At 32.4% G+C, this 26,108-nt stretch overlaps 1 protein-coding gene across 1 annotated transcript; it reads left to right on the plus strand.

The window, feature by feature from the left end:
- The first annotated feature begins 46 nt into the window (after positions 1-46).
- LOC143083842 (elongator complex protein 4-like) lies at positions 47-18,905 on the plus strand. Its single transcript, XM_076260224.1, has 10 exons — positions 47-323; positions 2,293-2,328; positions 3,073-3,194; positions 4,903-5,016; positions 5,377-5,492; positions 6,470-6,603; positions 8,935-9,092; positions 10,441-10,540; positions 17,404-17,510; positions 18,642-18,905. Exons 1-10 carry the CDS (start codon positions 197-199, stop codon positions 18,753-18,755), a joined length of 1,128 nt encoding a protein of 375 aa, XP_076116339.1. The 5' UTR covers positions 47-196; the 3' UTR covers positions 18,756-18,905.
- Positions 18,906-26,108: the final 7,203 nt, after the last annotated feature.

Here is a 26,108-nt window from a genome sequence, read left to right on the forward strand (position 1 = left end):
GTCCTCGAGTGTTTTCTTTATTTTGACCGAAAACTCCCGAGAAGCAATCAAGGGGACATAATTTGAATTGGATGATTTCATAAAAATTGACACATGGTTTACAGTTGAAGATAACTTTTATAAAAAAAGGGAAAAATTAAAAAGCAGTCTATGACATAAAATATTTTTTGGTTTTCCATATGTTTCTGTCAAAATCATGACATCAACAAGTTTTCAAAAGAAATCTAAAGCAAAAATACTTCAAATTCCTGGAGCTAAACCATCTTTGTACAACAACCAGTTGCTAATTTCAACAGGCATTCCTTCTTTAGATAGCATTATAGGTTAGATAGTTAATAAAATGTAATGAGATAATATATTAAGATCGAAAAATTATGGAGATATTATCATGATTATGTCTGTCAGTGTCTGAATATACCATTTGTGTGTAACCGGAGAGCACGAATTTCATTACAAAATTGCTTGTCTCCACTGGGAGTCGAACCCGGGACCTCTGTGTTACAAGGCAGCGCGTTAACCGACTGAGCTAAAAAAGTACTTCCTAAGCTCAACGCTTACGGCTGACTAAGTATCTTCTAAGTTTTTCTGAGGGAAGCAATCCCGTCACACTTCCCCCACCTCTAGAGTCATTATACTCTATAATGATGATATCTTCATCTTTTTTATATTTATATTTCAACCTGGCTAGGTAATTCTTCTAACCGTGGGTTATTATTGTTGGGCACCAATGTAATCGGAGAGCACGAATTTCATTACAAAATTGCTTGTCTCCACCGGGACTGGAACCCAGGACCTCTGTGTTACAAGGCAGCGCGTTAACCGACTGAGCTAAAGAAGTACTTCCTTAGCTCAACCGCTTACAGCTGACTAAGTATCTACTAAGTTTTTCTAAGGGAAACAATCCCGTCACATGTGCATGCAATGATGCAAGTGGCCTCTCTGTGCATTCAAGATGCGACAGCCACACTTCAACTCCAAAGTATGCATCGCCCATTCCGCCATATTGTCCATACCCTGAAAAAAATGTATTGTCCATATTTTATGTGTAAATGGAGATCATTAGTCTATATTCGAAACCCAGGACCCCTATTTCACAAGGTAGCTCCCATACCAACTGATCTAAGGTGCTCCATGCCACAGAGGTCCTGGCATTGAGACCATTAAGAGATAATGTGACTTTGACATGAAGACATACTGTTTTGTTAGGTTTAATGTGTTTTCCAGGTTAATTACATAATGACATATATAATGTATAAAAACAAATAATTAATTATTTTCTCAATTCACTTTATTCAAACGGAAAATAAATCATTTATGTACTCTTGGCTTCTTGCTGTCTAATGACAGCCTAATACCAACCACAAATATTTGCAATGAAATTATTTCTGCTTTTATAAAGACAAACACCATTTAACATTGTTTAAAGAGACTGTCAGATGCAGTGACCATCAAATTTATTAAACAAATAAAGCACAAGAAAAATGTCCTCAATAGTTTTCACCACAATGGCATCAGTTCATTCAAATAACATACAATTTACAAAAGAGAAGCACATAATTAAAATATGCACGACTTTAGATACAACCAGAACTTCTTACTCTCTTACATGTATTATCACAATTAGCCCACTACCTGTATTCAAAATTTCATAGGCCTGTCATACATAAATACATATACATGTACAGCATATTACATTTTCAGGTTAAAATAACCATATACATACAATGACATATATATCACAATACTAAATAAAGAAAATTTATTCCAAAAAAAATGCCATGGACTACATGTCTTCACATAGAATGGACAATGTTGTTCCATGGCAAATACATCTTTTCAGGGTATGGCTTAAACATCCCATGGATGTCACATTCCTGCATATGACAGGTGCGTTTAACTCCAATCTAAGATGTTTAAGTATTGTTATTTTTCATAAGGAAGGCTAGTAGTTCTCACCAGGCACGCTGACTTCCTCTTAAAAAGTAAGCATAAACCAGTTGATGTTTTTTTGTATGTAAAGAAGAAATTATAAATTGTCCAAATTTCATGTCGGATGAATTTTATACATGTATGCTCTTTGGTTGGTTTGTTGTCTCTTTGACAAATTCAAAGTTTCCATTCTTTATTTTATTTAATATCGAACTTGAAGGGATTCATAATTGATTAGATAGTAAATCCTAATTATGAATTGAAATGGTGGTTTGTCTGATTATAGTTTGAATAAGAATGACTTGAAATTAAATAAATGTATAAATGTTTATAATTAAATATGGAATTTATTTTTGTTTTCAGGTGGAGGAGTTGCAGTAGGAACAGTCTTTTTACTTGGTACAGTATTTTTTTCAATTAAAGCATCATTCATTGATTTCACATAGCTCTCCTACAAAAAAGTTGTTAGGAATGGGATAGGTACCAGTACTAGAAAATCCATTTATGTACAGTTTCTTATAAACTGTACATGTACTGTAGAGCACAGCATATAAGTATTTTAAATAGTATTTATCCGTTTAATTTAATGAGTATTTAGAAGTCAGATTAATCTAAATTGTTACATCCAAACTAAGATTTTCTGATAAAAATCTACAATCAGGAGTATGGAATGAACCCATCTGACATTAATGCATCTCTATAGAAAATAATGGTATGTATGAATACAAACAATACAACTCTCCACAAGAGACCGAATGATGTGCCTATCATGTGGAAGTTAGCACTTATAGGTCACTATCATCTTTCAACAATGAGCAAAACTTATACCTTACAGTAAGCTATAGAAAGCCCCTAAATGAAAAATGATAAATGATTCAAAGGAGAAAACTGACTGCCTTGACGTACAAATCAATGAATGAAAAACAGATATGATATACAGCAGCAAATAACAACCACTGAATTACAGGCTCCTGACTTGTGACAGGCACATACTCTTTTCTGTTCTGTCAGTTTGCTATAAAAAAAAAAGTTGAACACATTGTTTACATTAGCTACTGTACTTTGTCTTGACTTTAGATATATGCTCTACCATCATCTGAAATATTCAAGTATCATTTTACACAATAAATGTTCTATTACCAGAGGAAGATGCGTATGGTAACTATGGCAGGTTAATGTTAAAGTATTTCTGTTCTGAAGCTGTGATGACAGGGCATAGTTTGCATTTAACAAGTGCAGATAGAGACCCTCAGCAAATTCTTAAGGTACGTATATATACAGATTACATGTACCATATATTTTGATTTTTATTATGTGATTTTTCTAAAACCAAGATTACCTGTATTTGCATTTGACTGCTCTGTTTTATAAAAATAATAAGGAGATAAGGTGGTATGATTGCCAATGTGGAAACTATCCACCAGATTCCAAAGAAGTGAATATATATGCAAGCATAGACCACTTAAGGCCTAAGTTGGCTATAAATTATAAGAACAAAAACTATGGAATCATGCTCATAAATACTTCAGATCTTTCCTAAACTTTTGGTCTAAGGTGTCCCTGATGAATGTTATTCCAGACACATATGCAACTATATCTTCATAAAAAAATCATGATGCAATATGATTTGGGAAAAGCTATTGCGAATTTATAAGGAAATAATTCGTAAATATAACTCAACATGCAGACATCTTATACGTTCAGGTATTTCACATCCAAAATTTTATGGAAATATTCTTTATAAAGCTCAAAAATGTCAGTATTCTCCTCAGAAACTAACAAAACCTTTAAATAGACTTATTAAAAGGGGATATAGTTACGATACTGTTGTCAGGTCATTAAAGATTGCATATTTTGGCTTTAACATTGATTCACTGATAGGGTCTTTGCATCGGAACTAAACACATTTATTTCTAAAAAAACAGTTGTTGGCATGACACGGGTTATGTTCTTCTCATATATTTTATGATAGTATAATACTAAACCCCTAACGGGAGGGATTGTACCTGATATTCATATGATGAAGACATAATCTTTCAATCAGTTTAATTGAGGTCTGGAGCTGGCATGTCAGTTAACTGCTAGTAGTCTGTTGTTATTTATGTATTATTGTCATTTTATTTATTTTCTTTTGTTACATCTTTTGACATCAGACTCGGACTTCTCTTGAACTGAATTTTAATGTGCGTATTGTTATTCTTTTACTTTTCTACATTGGCTAGAGGTATAGGGGGAGGGTTGAGATCTCATAAACATGTTTAACCCCGCCGCAATTTTGCGCCTGTCCCAAGTCAGGAGCCTCTGGCCTTTGTTAGTCTTGTATGATTTTAAATTTTAGTTTCTTGTGTATAATTCGGAGTTTAGTATGACGTCCATTATCACTGTACTATTATGCATATTTTAGGGGCCAGCTGAAGGACACCTACGGGTGCGGGAATTCTCGCTACATTGAAGACCCATTGGTTGCCTTTGGCTGTTGTTTGCTCTATGGTCGGGTGGTTGTCGCTTTGACATATTCACCATTTCCTTTCTCAATTTTATTATTATATAATTTTGAAAAGATGTAAAAAACATGGTAATTTTGATTGTTTTTGTAATGCTAATTTTTTAGGATAACACAGGTTTGAAATTCATGCTTGTCCATATTCAACATATTTTACAAGGATTTGGTTACATTTTGAAATAGCCTGTAAATAGTAAAACAAGTAAATTTGGTATGATTGCCAATGAGACAACTCTTCACAAGAGACCAAATGACACAGAAATTAACAACTATAGATCACCATTGGGCCTTCAACAATGAGTAAAACACATACCACATAGTAAACTATAAAGAATTCGTGCATCCAATATGGTTAAATGTTGTTTTACAGAGTTTTGGGTTTAATAGGAAAATTTTCTTCTCTTGGTATTTAGTATTTGAGACTAGACCCAAAAGTCCACTAATAAACTTTATTGATGATATTTTTTAAGGAGTTACCTGCTCCTATCATTGATGATCCAGGACCACCACCAGAGGATGCCACCAACCAATCAGATGAACATATGAAAATAGCATGGAGATATCAACATCTTCCAAAATATCAGGTAAATTAAAAGGCAGCAAACCTTGGGCTTTTGAATTCAAATTCTTATTAATTATATAAAATAACAATATTTGTAGTGTTTTGTTTTTTATGTCAATTTCACTGTCAGACCTCAAGTTATGTCCCTTTTAAATTGTCAAATTTCTGAATTTTCCATATATTTATAAGCTGGGTTATCTGTGTCCCTTGGATACATTCTTCCTTTATTTTTAAACCAGAAGCTCAGAATCAAAATTAAGATGTGCCCATAATGAAAATCCTAATTTAAAACAAGTTTCAACAAGAACTTATTTCAAAATTAACTCAATATCCATATCATATCAAATTAACATAGATGCCACACTACTTTTGTTTATTTTAGTCAAACCCAACATCTATAAAGTTTGGACATTATTATGATTTAACAAAGACCATGGACCCTGAGTTGACTAACAGCATAGATCATTCTACAATATCTGAAGCAGATTTATGTACATGGTATGACAAAAAACATCGTCCATAATTTTCATCATACAGAAAAAAAGAAAAAAAAAATCATACAGAAAAAAAACCCACCAACATCATACAGAAAAAAAACATACATAAAAAAATAACCATCAAACATACAAAAAAACCACAAAAAACTGCTGTCCTAAAGGTCTACACTGTGGTTGTTTAATTGTAGTGTGACATGAAGTGACAAATGAAATAAAAAATCATTAAATTATTTCATGGGTACCAAATTTGGACGATTCAGGATTTTTTTTCTATTATTGACTGTCCCTTTGGTATCTTTCGTCCCTCTTTTATTGATAGATGCAAATGTGTATTTGGTTGAACATTTAAATTAAATTTTGTGGTTCACTTGAACAAACCAAATCCAGGAAAATTGGTATCCCATAAATCTTAAAGAATCCCCAGTAAATGAATGTTATCCTACTTTGTATTAATCCCACACACTGAGCCAGATTTAAAGATGCTAGTCCGAAAGGTCTGTAGGAAGTCACTGATATCGAAACATTTTCTAACTCAATGTGGCTGGTATTGTATTCATTACATACACTTGATTCACTAGTCAGGACAATTATAAACTTAGGGAAATTCCTTGGTTTGATCTCATCAAATGGTGTTGCCTTTGGGTGAGATAACAGCAAAAGCAGTCCCTTTTGGTTTTTTAAACCATAGATACTCTACAAATATCGAAGCTTTTAAATGATTTTAGTTTCAAGTAATTCCTTGTTTAAACAAGTACTGTATGTATAGCATGTTATTTTCGAGGGGTGTAAATTTTTCTCCAAAATATTTGGTATACCTTATTCATTTTAAATCGCAAAATTTTACACCCGCGAAAATAACCTGCTATACAGTAATTCCAATAACTTTTTTTAAGTGCGTTATTCCTATTCCATACTGTTATTAATTTCTTAACCGTGAATTATCAATTGACTTTTTATTAGAAAGATGTTTTATTTCAGTTCTTCATCATCAATATCTATGAATGAAAAGTATGCCCTGCTGCTGGAAAAAATAAAACAAAAGATAGATGATGGCAAATTTTCCACAACTACACAACATGCACAACATGATAAAAGAAATATTCTTAGAATTGGTAAATTTGAAGCATTCAGTTTACATTTTTTTATTATCAACATGATCAAGTTACTGTAGATTGAAATAAACAATTAATTTCCCCATAGGCGACAATGGTAGCCTTTTTCGAGATACAGACTTTAGAAAGTTGAATTTCTTAACGAAACCTTGCTAGAATCAAAGAAAAGTTATTAGGACAGTATTTTTTGGTCCAAAAAATATAGGTTCGCGTTGCTTTTCTTAGCGTATTTTGTACTTATCTCCCATGCCTATCAATTTTGCCCTTAAAAATACGTGTCTTGTCCAAGCGTTGAAAAGTCATCTCAGTGCCTTTAGGGCTACGGAATAATTTTTATTTTGCCTTTTGCATAAAGCAGAGTGCACGAAGTCTCTAATAATAAAAAATAACGGGCGCACATATCGACCAATCAGGATTAGCCATACTCTTAATTCTGAATACCATGTTATGCTCATAAAATGGCTGCGCCCATAAAATCTAATGGTGTATTGTAACCTATACGGTATTTAATACTTTCTTGTATCGTGCAATTTATAGTGCGTTAGATGCACAAATATATATGCCACAAATAAATCATCTTTAAAACGTTCTGGCAATCCTCTCTGAATTTTCACAATTTTTTATTGGAGGTGACCCCAGTCGAAAAATGTGAAGAAAAAAAAATCTGTTTTTTTGAGTAAATGCGGTACTGCTAAAAAGGGCCTGAAGATAATGCCCACTTTCTCCAATGATTCTTTATATATCGTCAAGTACTGATTATATTGATACGAAAACCAATCCAATATGTAACTACTACGGTGAATTTCGAACAACAGTTTTAAATGAAACCATTTTCGTAAAAAAGTACATTTTTGAAACAGACTATAGCATTTCAAAATATGGAATATGTGTAAAAATTTGTGTTTTAACATCGATAACTGTTTGTTAACTACAAAATGGCATGCCTATTCTTATTCTTTTATTTGTTATTCGTGTGAACATTTCAATGTTCGAAGGGGATCATTTCCGTACATTTTCACTGAATTTGGTAATTTCGATAACAGCATTTCGGTCGAGATTGTTATGTTTAAAAATCGATTGATATTCACAAACTCTAGATGTGTACTTGCTCTTTTCGAACAAATCAACAGAACTTCAGAAAATGACACATTCGCTCCACATTAAGTCAAAAGTCGAGCCCACCCTTGTTTCTAAGGTAAAACGCAATACAAATATGAAACAGACTATAGCATAAAAACTAGATAATCAATATTTCATTTGTCACCAAAAAATACGGTTTCACATCAAATGTCAAGTAAAATGGCTGTTTTTGACACTTTTTGACCACTATGATAAAGAAATGTCGATGCTGTATAGATTGAAATAAACAATTAATTTCCCCATAGGCGACAATGGTAGCCTTTTTCGAGATACAGACTTTAGAAAGTTGAATTTCTTAACGAAACCTTGCTAGAATCAAAGAAAAGTTATTAGGACAGTATTTTTTGGTCCAAAAAATATAGGTTCGCGTTGCTTTTCTTAGCGTATTTTGTACTTATCTCCCATGCCTATCAATTTTGCCCTTAAAAATACGTGTCTTGTCCAAGCGTTGAAAAGTCATCTCAGTGCCTTTAGGGCTACGGAATAATTTTTATTTTGCCTTTTGCATAAAGCAGAGTGCACGAAGTCTCTAATAATAAAAAATAACGGGCGCACATATCGACCAATCAGGATTAGCCATACTCTTAATTCTGAATACCATGTTATGCTCATAAAATGGCTGCGCCCATAAAATCTAATGGTGTATTGTAACCTGTATAACAACAACACTTGCTGAAACGGATCAACTCCTTAAAAAAGTCTGAACAGAAATCTATGAATATAGATTCTGATCATGAAAATATGCACCATCTATTTTAATTCCATACTAATTGGACTGACTTTGGGATTGTCTGATACCTAAACATAGAATTCTGTCTTTCTGCTCGTACTAGTTGGAGATGGCAGATTACACGTGTGTTCCTTGAAAGACTCACACCTTTTTAAAACACCAAACACTAAACACTACATATAGTTGAATAAGGAAGTGTAGCCAGGTGCTATATTATCCATTCTCTTGGTTCACTACACTAAGGAGATCAGGGATGAATTATAATCCCTCCTGCTTTAAATGTTTTTGTATAAAATTGAGAATGGAAATGGGGAATATGTCAAAGAGACAATGTTTATTATAGAAAATTTTACAGTGTGTCTTTAGGTCAATCCCTATTTTTATCAGTTATTTTTTTTATACCAGTACATAGTGATGCGTCTGGTCAGTCGATTGCTAAATTGATGATTATTCTGTTCAAGGTATTCATTCCCTTGGTTCACCACAGTGGGGAGAGAATGGAGGAATGAAGGGTGAAAACTTTGACTCCTCACTTCCCAGATTTTTTTATGGATGTCGAGCTTTACTAAGATCTGCCTTTGCTGTGATGATGATAACAGTTCCGTCACATTTATTTCATGTAAGCTTAGTATGAGATTTTTGTACAAGAAAGATGCAGGGTTTTGATAGCACATTAGACTCAAATCTTGTACACTTGGTAGGAATATTTGTCATCATATTGTATTGACCTTGCCTTATTGTCAATTTTGATGTGACAATTTTTACAGGAGGAATGTGGCTGACCATTTATTTTAGTATTGTAACAATAACTCCTTGCATGATTTCCAGTTGTTCTTACATACATTGTATTTGCAGATTGCATTTGCACTAAACTAAAAATATTGTTAGTTACTTGTATGTCAAATTGTCAATGTATGTATGTCGATCCCATTTGAATGGTTTTACACTAGTAATTTTGGGGCCCTTTATAGTTTGTTTTTCCGTGTTGAAGGCTGTGCATTGACCTATAATGGTTTACTTTTTTTAAATTGTTATTTGGATGGAGAGTTGTCTCATTGGCACTCACACCACATCTTCCTATATCTATGTAGGTATGAAATTTTCCTGAAGAAGGATTATCAGTCCTTTATACAAACATTTCCATTTATGGTTGTCTTCTTGTAAATCTATTTCTAAGTTGATGAGTATGTATTATATAATTAGACTATTTATATTTTTGTTGAATTGAATTTACAATTATCATACCTGCCAACTTTTCATAATGGGGGTCTGTAAATACATTTTAATGTTGTTTTTTGGCTCTTGTATACTTTTATAGGCCTAAAGTCATTGTAAAATTAATTGTTTTGTTTAAATTGTGGACAAAATTGCTCTTTCAAAATTTCATTTTGGGAGCCTCCATGGGGGAAATCCCTTGCAAATAGTGACAGTTGGCAGGTATGAATTATTCAATTGATTGATTGATTGTTGGTTGCCTAATGTCAAGTGGCAAATATTGCATGCATATTCAGGAAAAATTTACAATACATACAATAGGTAGGTTCTGTAATATTGGTGTCCAAGATTAAGGTCAGAGAAATTTAGACTATTACAGGAAATAAGGGAATATTGAATAAGGACAGAAATTTAGCCTTGCTACAGGTCACCTATCATATGTATATCTTTTTTTAACAAACCAAATAACATAGGTATGGGGCCCCTTAAGAGCTTGGCATTCTCTGTACACCAGGCATCAGATTTAATGTCCCCATTCTGGAAATTCATGGCTGCAAATTTATACATCCAGTACAACCTAACAGACACCACACTTTGGCAAGGGTTTTACTGCCAGTATTTGTTATTTCAAACATTTATCTTTAAAATGTAGCATTTGCTAGTCTAGGTTGTATTAGATTATAGCATCTTTTTTATTTCCTCATTTTAAAACATATTGATAGTAAATAAATAAACATTTTGTGTTTTTACAGCCTGCATATGTTGGTAGACTAAGAAAATTATGTGATACAGTAATACAACTGGAAAGTTTTGCTGGTTCAGAAAAAAATCCTGCTTGTAAAGAATATCATGGTAAGTTTCTCCAAGGTTTAATGTTGTAAAGTGAAAAATGAAATAAACTGTCTTAAAATAAGCATTTGTTGTGAATAAAACTATGTAGAATTTGTGAGAATAATCTCATCATAGATACCAGGATTATATTTTTAGCTCATCTGACCTGAAAGGTCAAGTGAGCTTTTCTCATCACTTGGCGTCCGGCGTCCATAGCTTTTACAAAAATCTTCTCCTCTGAAACTACTGGGCCAAATTTAACCAAACTTGGCCATAATCATCCTTGGGGTATCTAGGTTAAAAAATATGTCCGATGACCTGGCCATCCAACCAAGATGGCCACCATGGCTAAAAATAGAACACAGGGGTAAAATGTATATTTTGGCTTATATCTTTGAAACCAAAGCATTCAGAGCAAATCTGATATGGGGGTAAAATTGTTGATCAGGTCAAGATCTATCTGCCCTGAAATTTTCAGACAAATCGGACAACCTGTTGTTGGGTTGCTGCCCCTGAATTGGTAATTTTAAGTAAATTTTGCAGCTTTTGGTTATTATCTTGAATACTATTATAGATAGAGATAAACGGTAACAGCAATAATGTTCAGAAAAGTAAGACCTACAAATAAGTCAACATGACCCAAATTGTCAGTCAACCCCTTAAGGAGTTATTGCCCTTTATAGTCAATTTTTAACAACTTTTCGTCATTTTTTGTAACTTGTACAAAAATCTTCTTCTCTGAAACTACTGAGCCAGATTTAACTAAACTTGATCACAACCATCATTGTGGTATATAGTTTTGAAAATGTGTCAGATGAACCTGCCAACCAAACAAAATGGCCGACATGGCTAAAATTAGAACAAAGTGGTAAAATGCAGTTTTTTGCTTTATATCTTTAAAACTAAGACATTAACTAAGACATTTAGGGCAAATCTTTGAAGTTTTAAATGTCCATCGGAATAAGATCTATCCCCTCACAAATTTTCAGATGAATCCATACCTGTCAACCTGTGACGATGAAATTGCAGGTCATGACCTGCATTGAAGAATCAAATCTCAGGTCATAACGCGTACGAACTTTTTCGAGCTGAATTTCAGTATTTATGGTACATTTTCTTATAATGTATATCAAAGATACCAAAACATCAATGCATGTTCACTTTGTTAAGTCATTTTAAATCTAATAAAATATTATTTCATTTAACTTTTAAAAATTTTTATAAATTGTGTAACTCAGTCTTATGTGCTTTCCTTTTTGAGAAACAATACTACAATCATCAAACACTAGAATTTAATGTAATTCTTAAATGTTTGAGACTTTTGACTATGTAGCCTTTGACCACAATATTTTTCATTTGACAAGGAAATTAGACTATGATAAAATATAGTAATACAGTTAAAGGAAGTATAAATGTAAAAAAATAATTTTCAACTTTTTTTTAAAAAATTGTATAAAGGTATAAAAAAATAATGAAAAGTTATTTTTCAATATGTATTTGAATTTTATATTTTTATGATTTAATCTTTTTCACCCATTAAATGTAAATATAAGGAATAATTTTGAATGGTGACAAATAAGGGGAAGTAACTCTAGTTCAGTTTGTAAATCAAATTATGGTGCAATTTATTTACGACCTAAAGCTAAGGTAATTGGTGTTAATTAACAGTGTGTTTGACACCAAAGCTGTCAAGTGAAGCCATGCACTTAATGGGTCACTTAATTTGACAGTTTACATAGCTAGATGAACTTCCTGTTCATGGAAGAATTACGAATTTGCCGGTATTTCAAAGGAATATTACTTATGAAATCAATCTCAAGGCTAAGAAATATGGGTGAAATCGGGTCATTTTCGGAATTTCCGGGTGATTTCAATGACCCGGCGGGTGTTCCGGGTGATCCCTCAAAATTGTGAAAATCTCGGGTCACACCCGCAGAATACGGGTCAGTTGACAGGTATGTGAATCGGACAACCCATTGTTGGCTTGCTGCCCTAAAATTGGTAATTTTAAGGAAATTTTGCAGTTTTTGGTTATTATCGTAAATACCATTATAGATAGAGATAAACTGTAAACAGCGATAATGTTCAGCAAAGTAAGATCTATAAATAAGTCACCATGACCAAATTGTCATAGGACCCTTTAAGGAGTTAATGCCCTTCATAGTCAATATTGAACAACTTTTTGTCATTTTTGTAACTTGTACAAAAATCTTCTTTTCTAAAACTTTGGGCCAAATTTAACCAAACTTGGCCACAATCATTACTAGGGTATCTATTTAAAAAAAGGGTCTAATGACCCTACCAACCAAGCTTGCCGACATCAGTAAATACAGTACCAGGTGAGCGACACAGGCTCTGGAGAGCCTCTAGTTATATTTACGCCAGACATAGAATTTGTGAGAAAGAGAGATGACTTGAAAATAGTAATACAAAATGTAGCATTCTCAAAGTTATTTGTAAAAGTAATGGAAAATATGAACAGTAATTCAGAGCTCCAGATAAGCTGCGTATTTGCGTGATCACGCAATACAAATAATAAAAAACCCAATGCAATTGCCCATTGCGGGGTTCAATAACCCAATTAATTCAAAGGAACACCCAATTATATTCCAAAACCATGAGTTCTCAACCCTTTTATTGGCTACAATTTGCGTTATTTACCCTTATCTGTTTACAGTCATCGCGTAAATTATTTTTATAATATTTATAATTGGAAATTTCTTTCGTTCTAAAAATAGATCCTTGCATCGTGTAGCTTAAATGGGTCCCTGTTAGAGTTTTCCGTTGCTCAATAGGTACACATGTTTTTGAAAACATTTCAATCTTCTCAGCGTTTATCCAATTAGCGTGTGTCATGAAGTCATATTTTTTTCGCATTGCTCAGGATTTATCAAAACATACATTGAATTAAAACGAAAGTGAATGTCCGGTAAAATATTGAATAGAAGCATGTTTTCTGCTTCTTTAGAAAAGCTGACGGAAAGTTATGATGATTATAACAAGACTCAGCCAGTGTCTTTAGGAAGCGTCCATCGAACACACGGGCGTGTGTGCGTACCTTAACGAGAACATTGCTTATAAAAACAGGGTTTCCTTAAGAATTGAATGCTTCTTTTTTTAAATTTATTGGGGTGTAAAAGCGTTGACCGAAGTACATTTTGTATGAAGCGCGGAAGCGCTTCATTCTAAAAATGTGCGCTCGGGTAACGCTTTTACAACCCTATAAAGTTACAAAAAGAAGCATTCAATACTTATAATTACATTTTTTAGCTATGATCATGAAAACACGAATTTTATATATTTTTTAATTTAATTCACCTGTGCACTTTATTGTTGGACCATGTGTTATCACGAATGAAAAGTTGTATTGAGCAATGCAACTGCTTACGGAATAACACATGATGTGCAGTTAGCCAATCAGAATAAAGTATTATAATGAAACATACATCTTATGTAATTATTCAAAAATGAAATCAGTTGAAAAGTGAAAGGCCAAATCAATTATGACATGAAAAAGCATCAGAAACCAAAAGTTCTAATAATACAACATGTAGACAACTAAACCCAGATTTATGAAAATTGGAATAAAACAAAAACATTCAAGTATAATTAGAGTTTATATACTATTTTTTTCATTTTACGGTTAATTAATGAATACACACGCAGGCACTGCATGGTCTCAGAATTTATTATATAAAGCATTGTAAAGGTATAAGACGAGTGCCTGTGAATACATATATCCGTTTTTTACAGTTTATATGAGAAAATATAAAACTTGCAGACGGTTTGAAACAGAACACAAATTAAACCTACAATTGCTCCTCAGTGAATAAACCAAATAAAACAGCTAGCAAATAACCCTAACCCTAACCAAATAAAACAGCTAAACAAAGAAAGAAACATATTTATGGTGACTTGAGAAACACCGATATCACTCAGATTACAATTCTACCTTGACAGGTAAGTTTGTATCTAGCCTATAAAATACTTATTTAGCCTTGAGAATTGAAAGGTCAGTTTATCCCATTCATACAAAAGAAGTTGGTAAAATTGGCTTCATGCCATTTACCTTGTCCAAAATTAAGGTCACTTTATTGTTATTGTGATATTGTTAGTACAAAAGAACCCTATATTCTGACCAATGCTTAAACTTTGTGCATCTTGATTCAATTGTTCAAAATATGTTAATGTTGAAATTTAGGGGTTACTTTCGGCCTTTTTTTTACGTGTTAGTTTTCTTTTCAGATATAAAAAAACTATCGGCTTTATAGAAATAGACTCTGCTTGCAGGTTCTCTTGTTTTTTGTTTACACCAAATTCTAAAGGATTATAATTTAGTTGCAAAATATTCTAAACGAGAGCTGATTTTTTTATTATCTTTTAATGTGAATTGAAGGTTAAATAATTATAATGTGAATTAGAATGAAGAAAACATCTTGGTCCCAAAAAAAATCATCAAGCAGGATATGAAATTCCAAATATTAATTTATTATACTAAAATCAGTTCATATAGAATAAACTTTTAAGATTTTATTGATTCCTTTTAAATTGAAATCTCAAGCCACTGTTTTGCAGGTTTAGATCATGCCCCAACAGAAAACCAATAAATATGACAGTACAATGTACTCTAAGCACAAACACATAAGGTCAGTGTGAAATAGACATCTAGGGCAGGAGCAAACTGTCAGTTATACCAAACCAGTTTGACTAGATCTCTAGTTTAAAACCAGTTTGACTAGATGTGTAGATTATAATGGTGTGGCCTATATTTTGACAAGGTAAATAACATGAGGACCTGGATGGGTTTGTTAATATCTGTATTCTTTAAAGTTTCAGGGCATTTTCTTTTAATAGCCTTGAAATAACTCTCATTCTGTAAAATTCTTATGAAAATGATTTTACTATTTAGTCTTTCTGTTACAAGATTATTTATCAATTATGTTCATTGATCATGATTATATTATCAGTATGCCTTACAGTTACCTAAGTTACCTTTTTATTATGCACAGTTATTCCTTATACTTTTGCACTGCAGTAAATTATTCTCTATTCTTTATTTTGATGTTCATTTTCTCTATTCTCTATTATTTTTTGTTGCTATTACATGTATTCTCTATTCTGTAAACCCCATTCTGACCCTCATAGGTAAACTTCTTTTGTATGCATGGGATAAACTGACCTTTCAATTCTCAAGGCTAAATAAGTATTTTATAGGCTAGATACAAACTTACCTGTCATGGTAGAATTGTAATCTGAGTGGTATTGGTGTTTCTCAAGTCACCATAAGATGGAAAAAATCTGGGGTTGATATTGCCTAAATATTCAATATTGTGTTGATGAAAAACCCAATACATTAAGGAGCTTGGTGGTGAAAAACCCAATTTAATATTAACATGAGGGGTGAATTGGAATTGATAATGCAATTAAAAAACTTTATCACCCAATTGTATAAGAAAATGGTGGGTAAAAAACCCAATTTGTGAATTCTTATCTGGAGCTCTGGTAATTATTTGTCTTTCAGTTATTTTTTTAACTCCCATTTGTGTGTTGTTTTTGGAATGAATACTAAAAAGATTGCTAGTATTTAGAAATCTTGAACCCTTGGTTTTTGTCGAGCCTGCAACTTTTGTTGCAGAAAGATTGACATAGGGATAGTGATCCGGTGGCGGTGGCACATGTCTAATGTCCTTGACCTCATTTTCATGGTTCAGTGACCACTTGAAAAAAAGTTCAGATTTTTTGTAATGTTGAATTCTCTCTTATTATAAGTAATAGGATAACTATATTTGGTATGTGTGTACCTTGCAAGGTCCTTATGCCCGTCAGACAGTTTTCACTTGACCTGCACCTCATTTCATGGATCAGTGATCAAGGTTAAGTTTTGGTGGTCAAGTCCATATCTCAGATACTATCAGCAATAGGGCTAGTATATTTGGTGTATGGAATGATTGTAAGGTGTACATGTCTAGCGGGCAGATGTCATCTGACCTCGTCCTCATTTTCATGGTTCAGTGGTCAAAGTTAAGTTTTTGAGTTTTAATTTAAACTAAACTAGAACACACCCACAACATTATTTTCTGGTGGGTTTGAACCCCCCCCTATTGAAAAATGGTCATTTCAGTCTATTTTCCGATTTTAAAACAAGCTTGAGAGGTGAACATTGACCAGACTGTGTTTCTTTAAGTATTACCCTCTGATCACATCAGTCCATTCATACTAGCTGGAGGTAAATGGGACTTAAGTGTCTTGCTGCGGAATTATTAATGTCAAGTCAGGTCTGCCTAAATGTCTGTTTTTAAGGATTTCTGACAAACTGAGATCTAGATTTTACAGACCAGATTCCTATTGGCCACATTATACCTCTTTGGGTTCCTATACCACCTATGCATGCATTTATGATAATAGTTTATACCTACAGCCACTACCAGTTACGTTGTGGTCATCAAAAGGTGATTTTGGCTACTTTTCACGTTTTTCCAATTTTAAACTCTTAAACAGACTTAAAGTTGCCATATTTTTTAGTTCAGCTGGGACACTATTTAAAGTTCAAAAAAAGTATGGAGGGTCATACGATCCATCAAAAATTTGTTTTATCTATCACCCCTACAGGCGGGATGGGGGGTAAAGGGGTTAAATACTGGAATACAATAAACATAAGAAAAATTCCTAGGTTTTGTTTCCACAGCTTTTGTGTTTAAATTGTTCATACTTTGAATAGTTTTCCTTAAAAAATTGTTTCACTCTGTTAAAGGTTCAAAGCATTTTCGAGACTGAACATTACTAATTTTGTCATTTTTTGGTTTGCATAAGGCCATTTTACTATTATCTCTTAACTCACTTCTGACATGTATGGATCTTTAATTACAGACTATTTTTTGTTACAGGATTGTTGAAAATTCACCAGCTACCTCGACTGAACTCTTTATTATGTCATATGCCAGACACATTAGATTTAGGCTTTAAGCTAAGACGAAAAAAGTTCACTATTGAGGTAAATTTCCAAGTTTAAAAAAGTATTTAGTGTGCATTGTAATGAATAAATACTAAACATTTACTTTGATAAGATACTGTAATGGATTGCATATACATGATATAGATATCATCATTTTGACTTCTGGGAACATGAGATTCAATAAGTTTATCGGATATATATTTTCCTTCTAGTTGAAGGATAATGACTAAAGCCAGAGATTTTTCTTACTTTTGAATATATTTCTTCATAACAAGTTTTGCTTTCTGGACCATCGTAAAATGAGAAAGTCAAGACATTAAATATGCTTTGGCAGTGTTGCCCCCCCCCCCTTCCACTCCAAAAAAAAAATAAACAAGATTGAGGAAATCAGAGCGTTATATATATTTCTTTCACCAAATTCTTTTGCCATTTGCCAATAACAAATTTTAATCTCCACAAGTTTTTTTGTTGCCAAAATGGAGACTGCCAGCCGAAAACCTGCTTCACTCTTTATCATTGCAGTCATTATATTTTCTAAACATTATATAAATAACACATATAGCTGAGAGCGTGCTAGAGCAGATTGTTACCCCAAGAAAATATTGTCAATCGTGGGGTACCAGTCTGCTCTATCATCCATTCAGGTATGTGTTATTTAATTTATTATACTGAATGTCCAATCATTTTTGTTACAAATGAATTGTATTTTAAAGTATTTTCATGTACATAACAACGTTAATGGTATTAGAAAAATTAACAGAAGCAAATCAAAATGTTTTATTTTCTTATTTTGACAGTCAAATAAAAAAATCTTAGTCAAAACATAGAACTTTTAAAAGCATTGTCTTTAATTACTTGATGTAAATTCAATTCATTGTCCTTTGAATTGTCAATTTTTTATTGGTCTGGAAAGTTATCAAAAAAATTATCACCCGCTCAGCCATTTGATAAATTATCACCCTCTTTATATTAACCAATCAAAATATGGCATTTTAACATAAAGTATAATAAAATGAAATATTGTTTGGATAAAACATGTAGAATATCAGTTTAAAAAAATGGTATAATTGTAGAAAATTTTTGTTGGGGGGTGTATAGATTTATTTTGTTGAGATTATGAGATTATAATTGATGAATTTGTTTATTATATTATATTATTTTCTTTTAAAGAAACTTCACCTCCCTCCAGAGCTATCAGAAACAGCCAGTAGACCTCAAGAAGATCCAGTGTACAAAAAATCTCCAGCAGGATGTGGTCCCACTGGCAGTAAAATAGACTTCTGAAAAAGATTTTTAATGCAACAGTTTTAAGCGACTTTCATAGAATTCCTTAAACTGTGACAATAATCCTGTATATCAGAGTGATGTGCAAAGAAAGAAATTCTCTTTACACCAAACTTCTTCTTCAAAAGATTGATGCTGGCATTGAATAAAAAGTGGTCACACTCTAGCAAATAAGGACTCAAACTAAATCATTGATTTTACAAATTGTTTGACTCCAATGACAACTTGTACATCTTTGTATGAATTTGTTAATTTGTTATTAACTGTGTTTGTTTACCTTATATGATAATGAATAGTGCAATAAAGTACATTTGGATGTTCACAGCTTTCAGTTTTATCCCCTGCTAATATAGTTCGAAGCATTAAGTTTTCTGGTCTATGCATCATTCCATTATTGTGTCTGTTCCTTAGCCAGGTGAAAGTTTTTGGTCAAGGTAGTTTACAATGAAGTTGTAACTGTATCAATTTAAAAGTAAAAAAACATAATTATTATGATGTGAATTTTCTAATTATATATATATAAAACTATGTAGAATTTTATTTAATTACAGTATAACTATAACATGTTTAATTGAGGAAAGTATACTGTAAATTCAGAAATTATTGAGAGGTTTTTATAAATGCAAATAATGCAACTTGGTGATTATCACAATAGTAAGAATTTCCATTCTGATATCTGATACATATATGTGTATACAGATTATCCTGAAATCGCAATAATTAATTTTGCTTTTTTTTTGTCAACTCTTTAAAAATCACAATAATAAATGCATGCAATCACAAGTGGAAAATAAGTTATATAACCCTGGTGATCTCTGACAGATACCCCCATAAGGTCAAGACATCCATTTTTTTTAAAACTTTCAAAGTACATGTCAACTTTACCATTAACAAGCTTGTTTCAATAGGATCCTTGTCAGCAGCAAACCTATGTAATGGGAATCCTGATAAGAAATGAAAGTCTAAGATTATCTTATCAACTTACAGATCCATATATCCTGCATATAAGGGTGGTCAAATGAAAAATTTAAAATAGAAGTATTTGTTTGTTGTTGTTACTAGTATATAACTGGCCTTTTAGCTCACCTAGGCAATTGCTGTCATTGTAAACTTATCAAAGATCTTCTCAGAAAGTATTGAACCAATTTCACCAAAACTTGTGTTGAAGGATCCTTATCATTATCATACTCAGGTTATTAAGTTTATGTATTATATTCCAGTCAGTCAAAAACATGGCTGACATTGCTAAACCAAAAACTAAGGGTTATTTCTTAAAATCTAAAGCAGTTAGAGCAAATCTGGCAGGTTAAAGATTTAACAAGTTACAAATCAGACAATCATTTTTGAGTTATTGCCCATTAAAAAATAAATTTTGTGAAATTTCTCAGATATTATACAACACAAACATTTGTGCTCATCTACTATTATTAGTAGGGTGCCCAGTATCGAAAAAGACGTCTAGTTAACGAGTTTAAGTTAACGGATAACACCCGGCTATATTTATATGCAAACGATTGGAAAATAATTATATTTTTTAATCATGAATGACGTCGTAGGCTCCAGTGGTCACGTTTTTCAAAATTTTGTGGTTTCTTAGGGTACCCACAGATACCTCATCATACAGACCATCTTCATCACGAAAAATAAAATTATTGCTTTCCGTGTTATTTGTTCAAATGATACTTATCAGTTAGCTTAAAAATTAAATTTATCATATAACGAAAGCTGAAAAGATTTATATAATTTAAGTATAAGTATTTCATGATTTTAGTTAGACTATTTTTTTAGCTGAAATTTACTTTATTTTGAACGAAAGAAAATGTATTGTGCGTTACTTTCATGGGATTTTTACTCTGATTACATCAATAACACATGGTTCATATGTGTGCCAAATATCTTTCGTGTAATGTTAATCGGTGAGAAGAAAATAGCAATTTAAAACACAAATTTAGAGATAATTTTGCCTTGTTTCAAACACGCCTTTTCTCGTGCGGTTATTCATTTTGTAGCTTACACTACCAGGTCATTAACTAGGACAATTGTCACAAACTTCATTTCTTTTTTTGCTTGTTGTATGGTCAAATTGTATATTTGGAATAGTCCAGTTAGTTTGAAGATCGTTGTTTTGTAATTGGACATATTTTTTGTTGGTTTTTATAACTTTAATTGGTTTTTTTAATTGATAGTTTTGTTATAATTGTAATATACAAATCAAATCCTACGGTCACGTTTCAGACCCGGAATATGGCACACATTTACAGTCCTGTTAAACTATGCCCATCAAGCCCGAAACGAAGTAGGCATGAGATACAATGGGATAAGTGTGTTATATGTCAGGGTTCTTCTACGGAATTGCTTATTAATAAGCGAGGAATAAGCACAAACAAAAGCTTTATCGAGGCTATGGGAGCACGGAAAGTTTTGAGTTTATTGCATGATGCTTCAGACTTAGACCATCTTCGTACTGATGATTACAAAATGTTGTAGCATCATTCTGGCTACAAATCTTACACTAGCAGACATAACTGAAGTCTTTTTTAAAGCTGAATCAAGTTCTTGTTCGTCTGTTAAAGTGTTTCAGGTCATATATCGAAGGTCGTCTAATTCCTGACTGGAAAAAGTTTCTTTGAGTCAGTGAAAACAAGCAGGCCTTAATCAGATTTCTTGGGGAATCGATTGTTCAGCATCAGGGTAGATCAACAGTTACCATGATACACGAGGAAGTCATATTCTAGCTATCACTTCCAAGGACCCTAAATCAGCTCAGAAAGAGTATTTTAATAGGTTTTAAGAATTATTTTGTACGCCCGATGAAGTAGATACTCGCATCATTTTAGAATTTGAAATAGGTCAAGGTCACTGTTATTTAACAGCTGTTTGAAAATTTAAAATTTGCACCCTATATGCAAAAAAGTCAATCTGAAGTCATTTTTGGCGATAAAAATATAAAATAAGTTCTAAATGTAGATACAGAAGATATTTTTCTATAAATTGGTTGTTTTTATTTTGCTCAAAACGAATATATGTAGGAGAAACAAGCTATTTAAATGTTACTGTGCATTTTTCTTGATTTTTTGCTTTGACATTTGACCCTGATTTAAAAAAAAACGTGACCACGGCAGACAACGACGACAACGCTATTTCGATGAGGCTTTTTCTCCCCATTCCATCGATATAAAATATAGCCGTATGTTATTCCGTTAAGGCAAATCGATAAAATTGGTTGATTGGGCACCTTCTATATATCATTGTCATATTTATTCGTCTTAAGACATTTGGTAACTGGACAATAAATTGTGTAGAAATGTATGGATCTCCACAAAAAGAAGGTTGGGATTGATTTTGGGGGTTATTGTCCTAACTGTTAAGGAATAAAGGGCCAACAACATTTTTTTTTCCAGGCCAATAACTTGTCTATGGATCTGTATGAAGTTGTACCACAAGGTTCCATACCTCAAAAGGAATGATTGTCCGATTTCAACTTTATAATTTTTTAAAACTCATTTATTATGTGTTGCAAACCTATGCTGGTCAAATATTGAATCACAACCCAAATTCAGAGCTGTATCAAGCTTGAATGTAGTCACTAGTGTCAATTCTTGCCCCCAACTGGTCAGTGTTCAACTTCTGTGGTCGCATCAAGCTCCATCTACTATGAAAAATTATGTCCATCTGTTTTGTAGTTATTTCCCCTAAAACATTGACCCCAATCGTTCACAGTGATAGGCTGCCATTGCGAAAACATTACGAGCTAGGTAAAAAGTACAAAAAGAATCAGTACAACAAGAAGGATATACCCTGAACAATGGCGAAAAATCGGTTGACTGGTTTAAGAGCAATTGCTTATGAAATGAAACCATTGAATAAATGATTCGTTTACCAATGCTATTTTTTTTACATCGTTCAAATACTATGAAAACAGCTAAATCAAATTAATAAATAATAATATTTATAACAGAACTGTCTAAACACACGCCATTTGGGTATTATGAAACTCTTTATTAATGTAAATTCGTCACAGTAATAACTGTATAAAGAAATGTGTATCAAAATGACAGTAATCTCCATTTATAACGTCTTTGTATAGATTGCCTTCGTTGTAATTGATACAACTTTTCGGATTTTTTGGTTTTCAATGCTCTTTATTTTTTGATTAAGTAATTGATTTTGTCTTCCAATTGCCTTGATCTTGAGCGCCACCGATAAGTTTAATGTAGCATTAACTCGCTCCTTGCGTGCAAAAATAACCCTAGTATCTTTAATTTGATTTAACTGTTTTGATAGTATTTGAACGATGTAAAAAAATAGCATTAAAATTGAGTTAAACGTCGCAATTATGAAAGGAAAAGTAGCAAAACTAGACTGCTAGTTTTTTTTCTTTTCTCTTTGAAAATATCTTTAAAAAAAATTTCCTCATTAAATGAGGAACAAGTAAAAGAGAAATTCCTCAAGTTTTTATTTGTTACTTTGATTTGTCTACTGAATCGATTGATGACGATTAAAGGACTGAGGTTGTTTTCAATAAAAAGTGTTTTGAAACTGGTCACCACAAAAACATATGTTTATCAACATGCAAAAAGTAATAGTTTATTTCAAATATATGACCAGGAATAAAGACCCTCATCAAATTAGTAATGACTGTTTTGTAAACCTATCTAGACCAAGCAAGAATAAAATGGATGATCAATGAGAAAACATCCATTTAAACTTTGTAACCAAATACTCAAGTTCGAAATAGTTTCATTCAATTAATATGTTTTATTCAAAAACTTTTGTATATATGAAACCGTTGAATTGACAATACTTCCCATTGAATTGACAATACTGCCATATCTATATCGATTTTAAAATATGATTTATATAACTATGACAAAAGTATTGCACATAAAGTAAAATCTTTTCAAATCCATTCAAACAATTTATACGAAAGGTGTATTCACTGTTTTTTTGTTGTGTAGAACAAATCGAAATATTTAATGGACGCATGGAACATTACACAACAATTTAAGGATAATAGCAGTCAGTTTATCACTAATTTATATATATATATATATATATATATATATATATATATATATATATAGACGTTTATTAGAATCTTTGTCAAGTTGCATGTTCATCCAAAGTTCAACCATCTGTACCGTCTATGTGTGATTTGTATGCACGGTAAGTTTTGACCACCAATAGTAAAATCCTCATGTTTGGTAACATCCTTCATTCTATATTCATATGCTGAATACAGGACTATATGTGCACTAAATTTACATTTGTGAAGTTAAATTTTAATTGAATTTGAAATATCTAACAAATGAAACTTTTTCAAGGAAATGCTAGTAAAGAAAACCTCGTTAACAATTGTAAATGAAAATATCGTTTTTGCACACGTACTTGACAAAATGTTTTGAAACAAAATATTTGACTTTCATTAAAACTGTTACATGCAATTAAGTAGTATGTTAAAAGAATTTAAAACTTATAATCCAATTGACCATTAATGTCATTTATTCATTAATGAATGACTATATCGATTACAACAATATAAAGATAACTTTTGACACAGAGATATGTCTCACCTTTACGTTACTACAATATTATTTTGATAATACAATGCAACTTAAAATGAAAATAACTATGCAGAGCATTCAAAGTAAAAAAATCATGAAATTGCAGGGATAATAACCTCCATGAAAATTAGAAATTCCAATGCTTATAAAACTGCATATCAAATACCGTCGATTTATCATTAGTGGCACTCTTTCATTTCATTATCTTATCGCAGACTAATACATGTTGACTAAGCAAAAGTTTCAAAGTAAAAAAACGACGAATAAGGGAGCGGGCCAATTTATATCAATGAAAATGTGACTTCCCAATAATAACATAACTGCACACCAAGTGTCATTGACCTATACCACTAGCGGTTCCCTATATACTGACATAATTACAAACTATTATATTGCAGCACGCAAAGCCGCACTTTTTCGACCTCATCAAGGCGAGACAAAAACCACCTAAAAATATGTAAGCAGGATTGCAGTTTACAAGCGCTAATTAGGATGGATGGGGAAGGAAATATAGTTACAATTAGTATTCCGACAGGCAATATAACCATTGCAAAGTAGGGTGTCCATTTGGCTGGCCATAGATTTTAAATATGCAGTCACGTCTGGTGAGAATAAGGAAATTAAATAAGACGCCTCGTGTAAAGAAAGTGCCATACTCTCTGCACATTTAGGAACCCTCTCTGTGAGGGGTTCATAGGTGACACATTGCCACGTAAAAAGGTTTTCCTAATCTAACATATATCACCATTTTCAGTGGCAGTCCAAATTTCCAAACTTTCATTCCGAACGGTCCCTACCATCTACTACAGGACCTAACAATTGTATTTATTATCAATTTGCTCTCGTCCCAAATATGCTCGTAATATTTGCCACTAGAAGTTAAGCAATTTAAAATAATCAATCAATTAACAGGATCTCCCACGAATTTAGTATTTATATCACATTAAGAAGGGAGTGGTTATAATGATTAGGTCTAGAGTGATCTATAAATGGACGTTCTAGAAAACTGGAAATTTGACATTCTCCAAATACTACCTCAGTTGTAAAGACAATTCAATTGGACATGTCTGCCTATTTATAATTCTTGCTAGGCTAAAGAGCATCCCAACAACGAGGATACTCTTGTTATAAAGAAATTCACAAACATATTCCACACATAACACATGCATAACACATTCAACTTCAAAATACTGTATGAAAGAAAGTTTAAAATTCATTTAATACATTTTTTTTTGTTAAATTTTTCTATGATGAATTTATTGGATTAGGAATACTTTACGGTTGTTACATATATAAATAGTTCAGTTGCCAACACAAGTGTCAATGTCTAGTTGTAAGTATAAAGTGACATAGATTGAACTGTATCAGTGGTATCCTTTAATTTCAAGTTGATTATTAGAGATACTTTTAACATAATCACGAAAGTTTGTATGAATTGAGTGGATAAAATTGTTAAAGTGAAAAAAAGTATCATTATCTTTGAGAAAACCTTAGACAAAGTTTGTCCCATAAAATAAGGAACCAGTCGAAGAGAAGAGGATTCGTATAGGAGAGTGTTGCATGCAATACAGGAGACGACGCTTACTCTGTCAACTCATCTGGTCCCGTCCCTTGTGAAGATAACTCGATTCTTTCAGGTTTTGTTTATGCCCCACCTACGATAGTTTTCTGGTCTCTGCGTCCGTTCGTCTGTCGTACCGTCCGTCCGTTCCATCGTTCGTTCGTTCGTCCGTCTGTCCCGCTTCAGGTTAAAGTTTTTGGTCCATGTAGTTTTTGATGAAGCTGATTG

This window comes from Mytilus galloprovincialis, chromosome 7 (genome assembly GCF_965363235.1).
Source record: "Mytilus galloprovincialis chromosome 7, xbMytGall1.hap1.1, whole genome shotgun sequence".
NCBI lineage: Eukaryota > Metazoa > Mollusca > Bivalvia > Mytilida > Mytilidae > Mytilus > Mytilus galloprovincialis.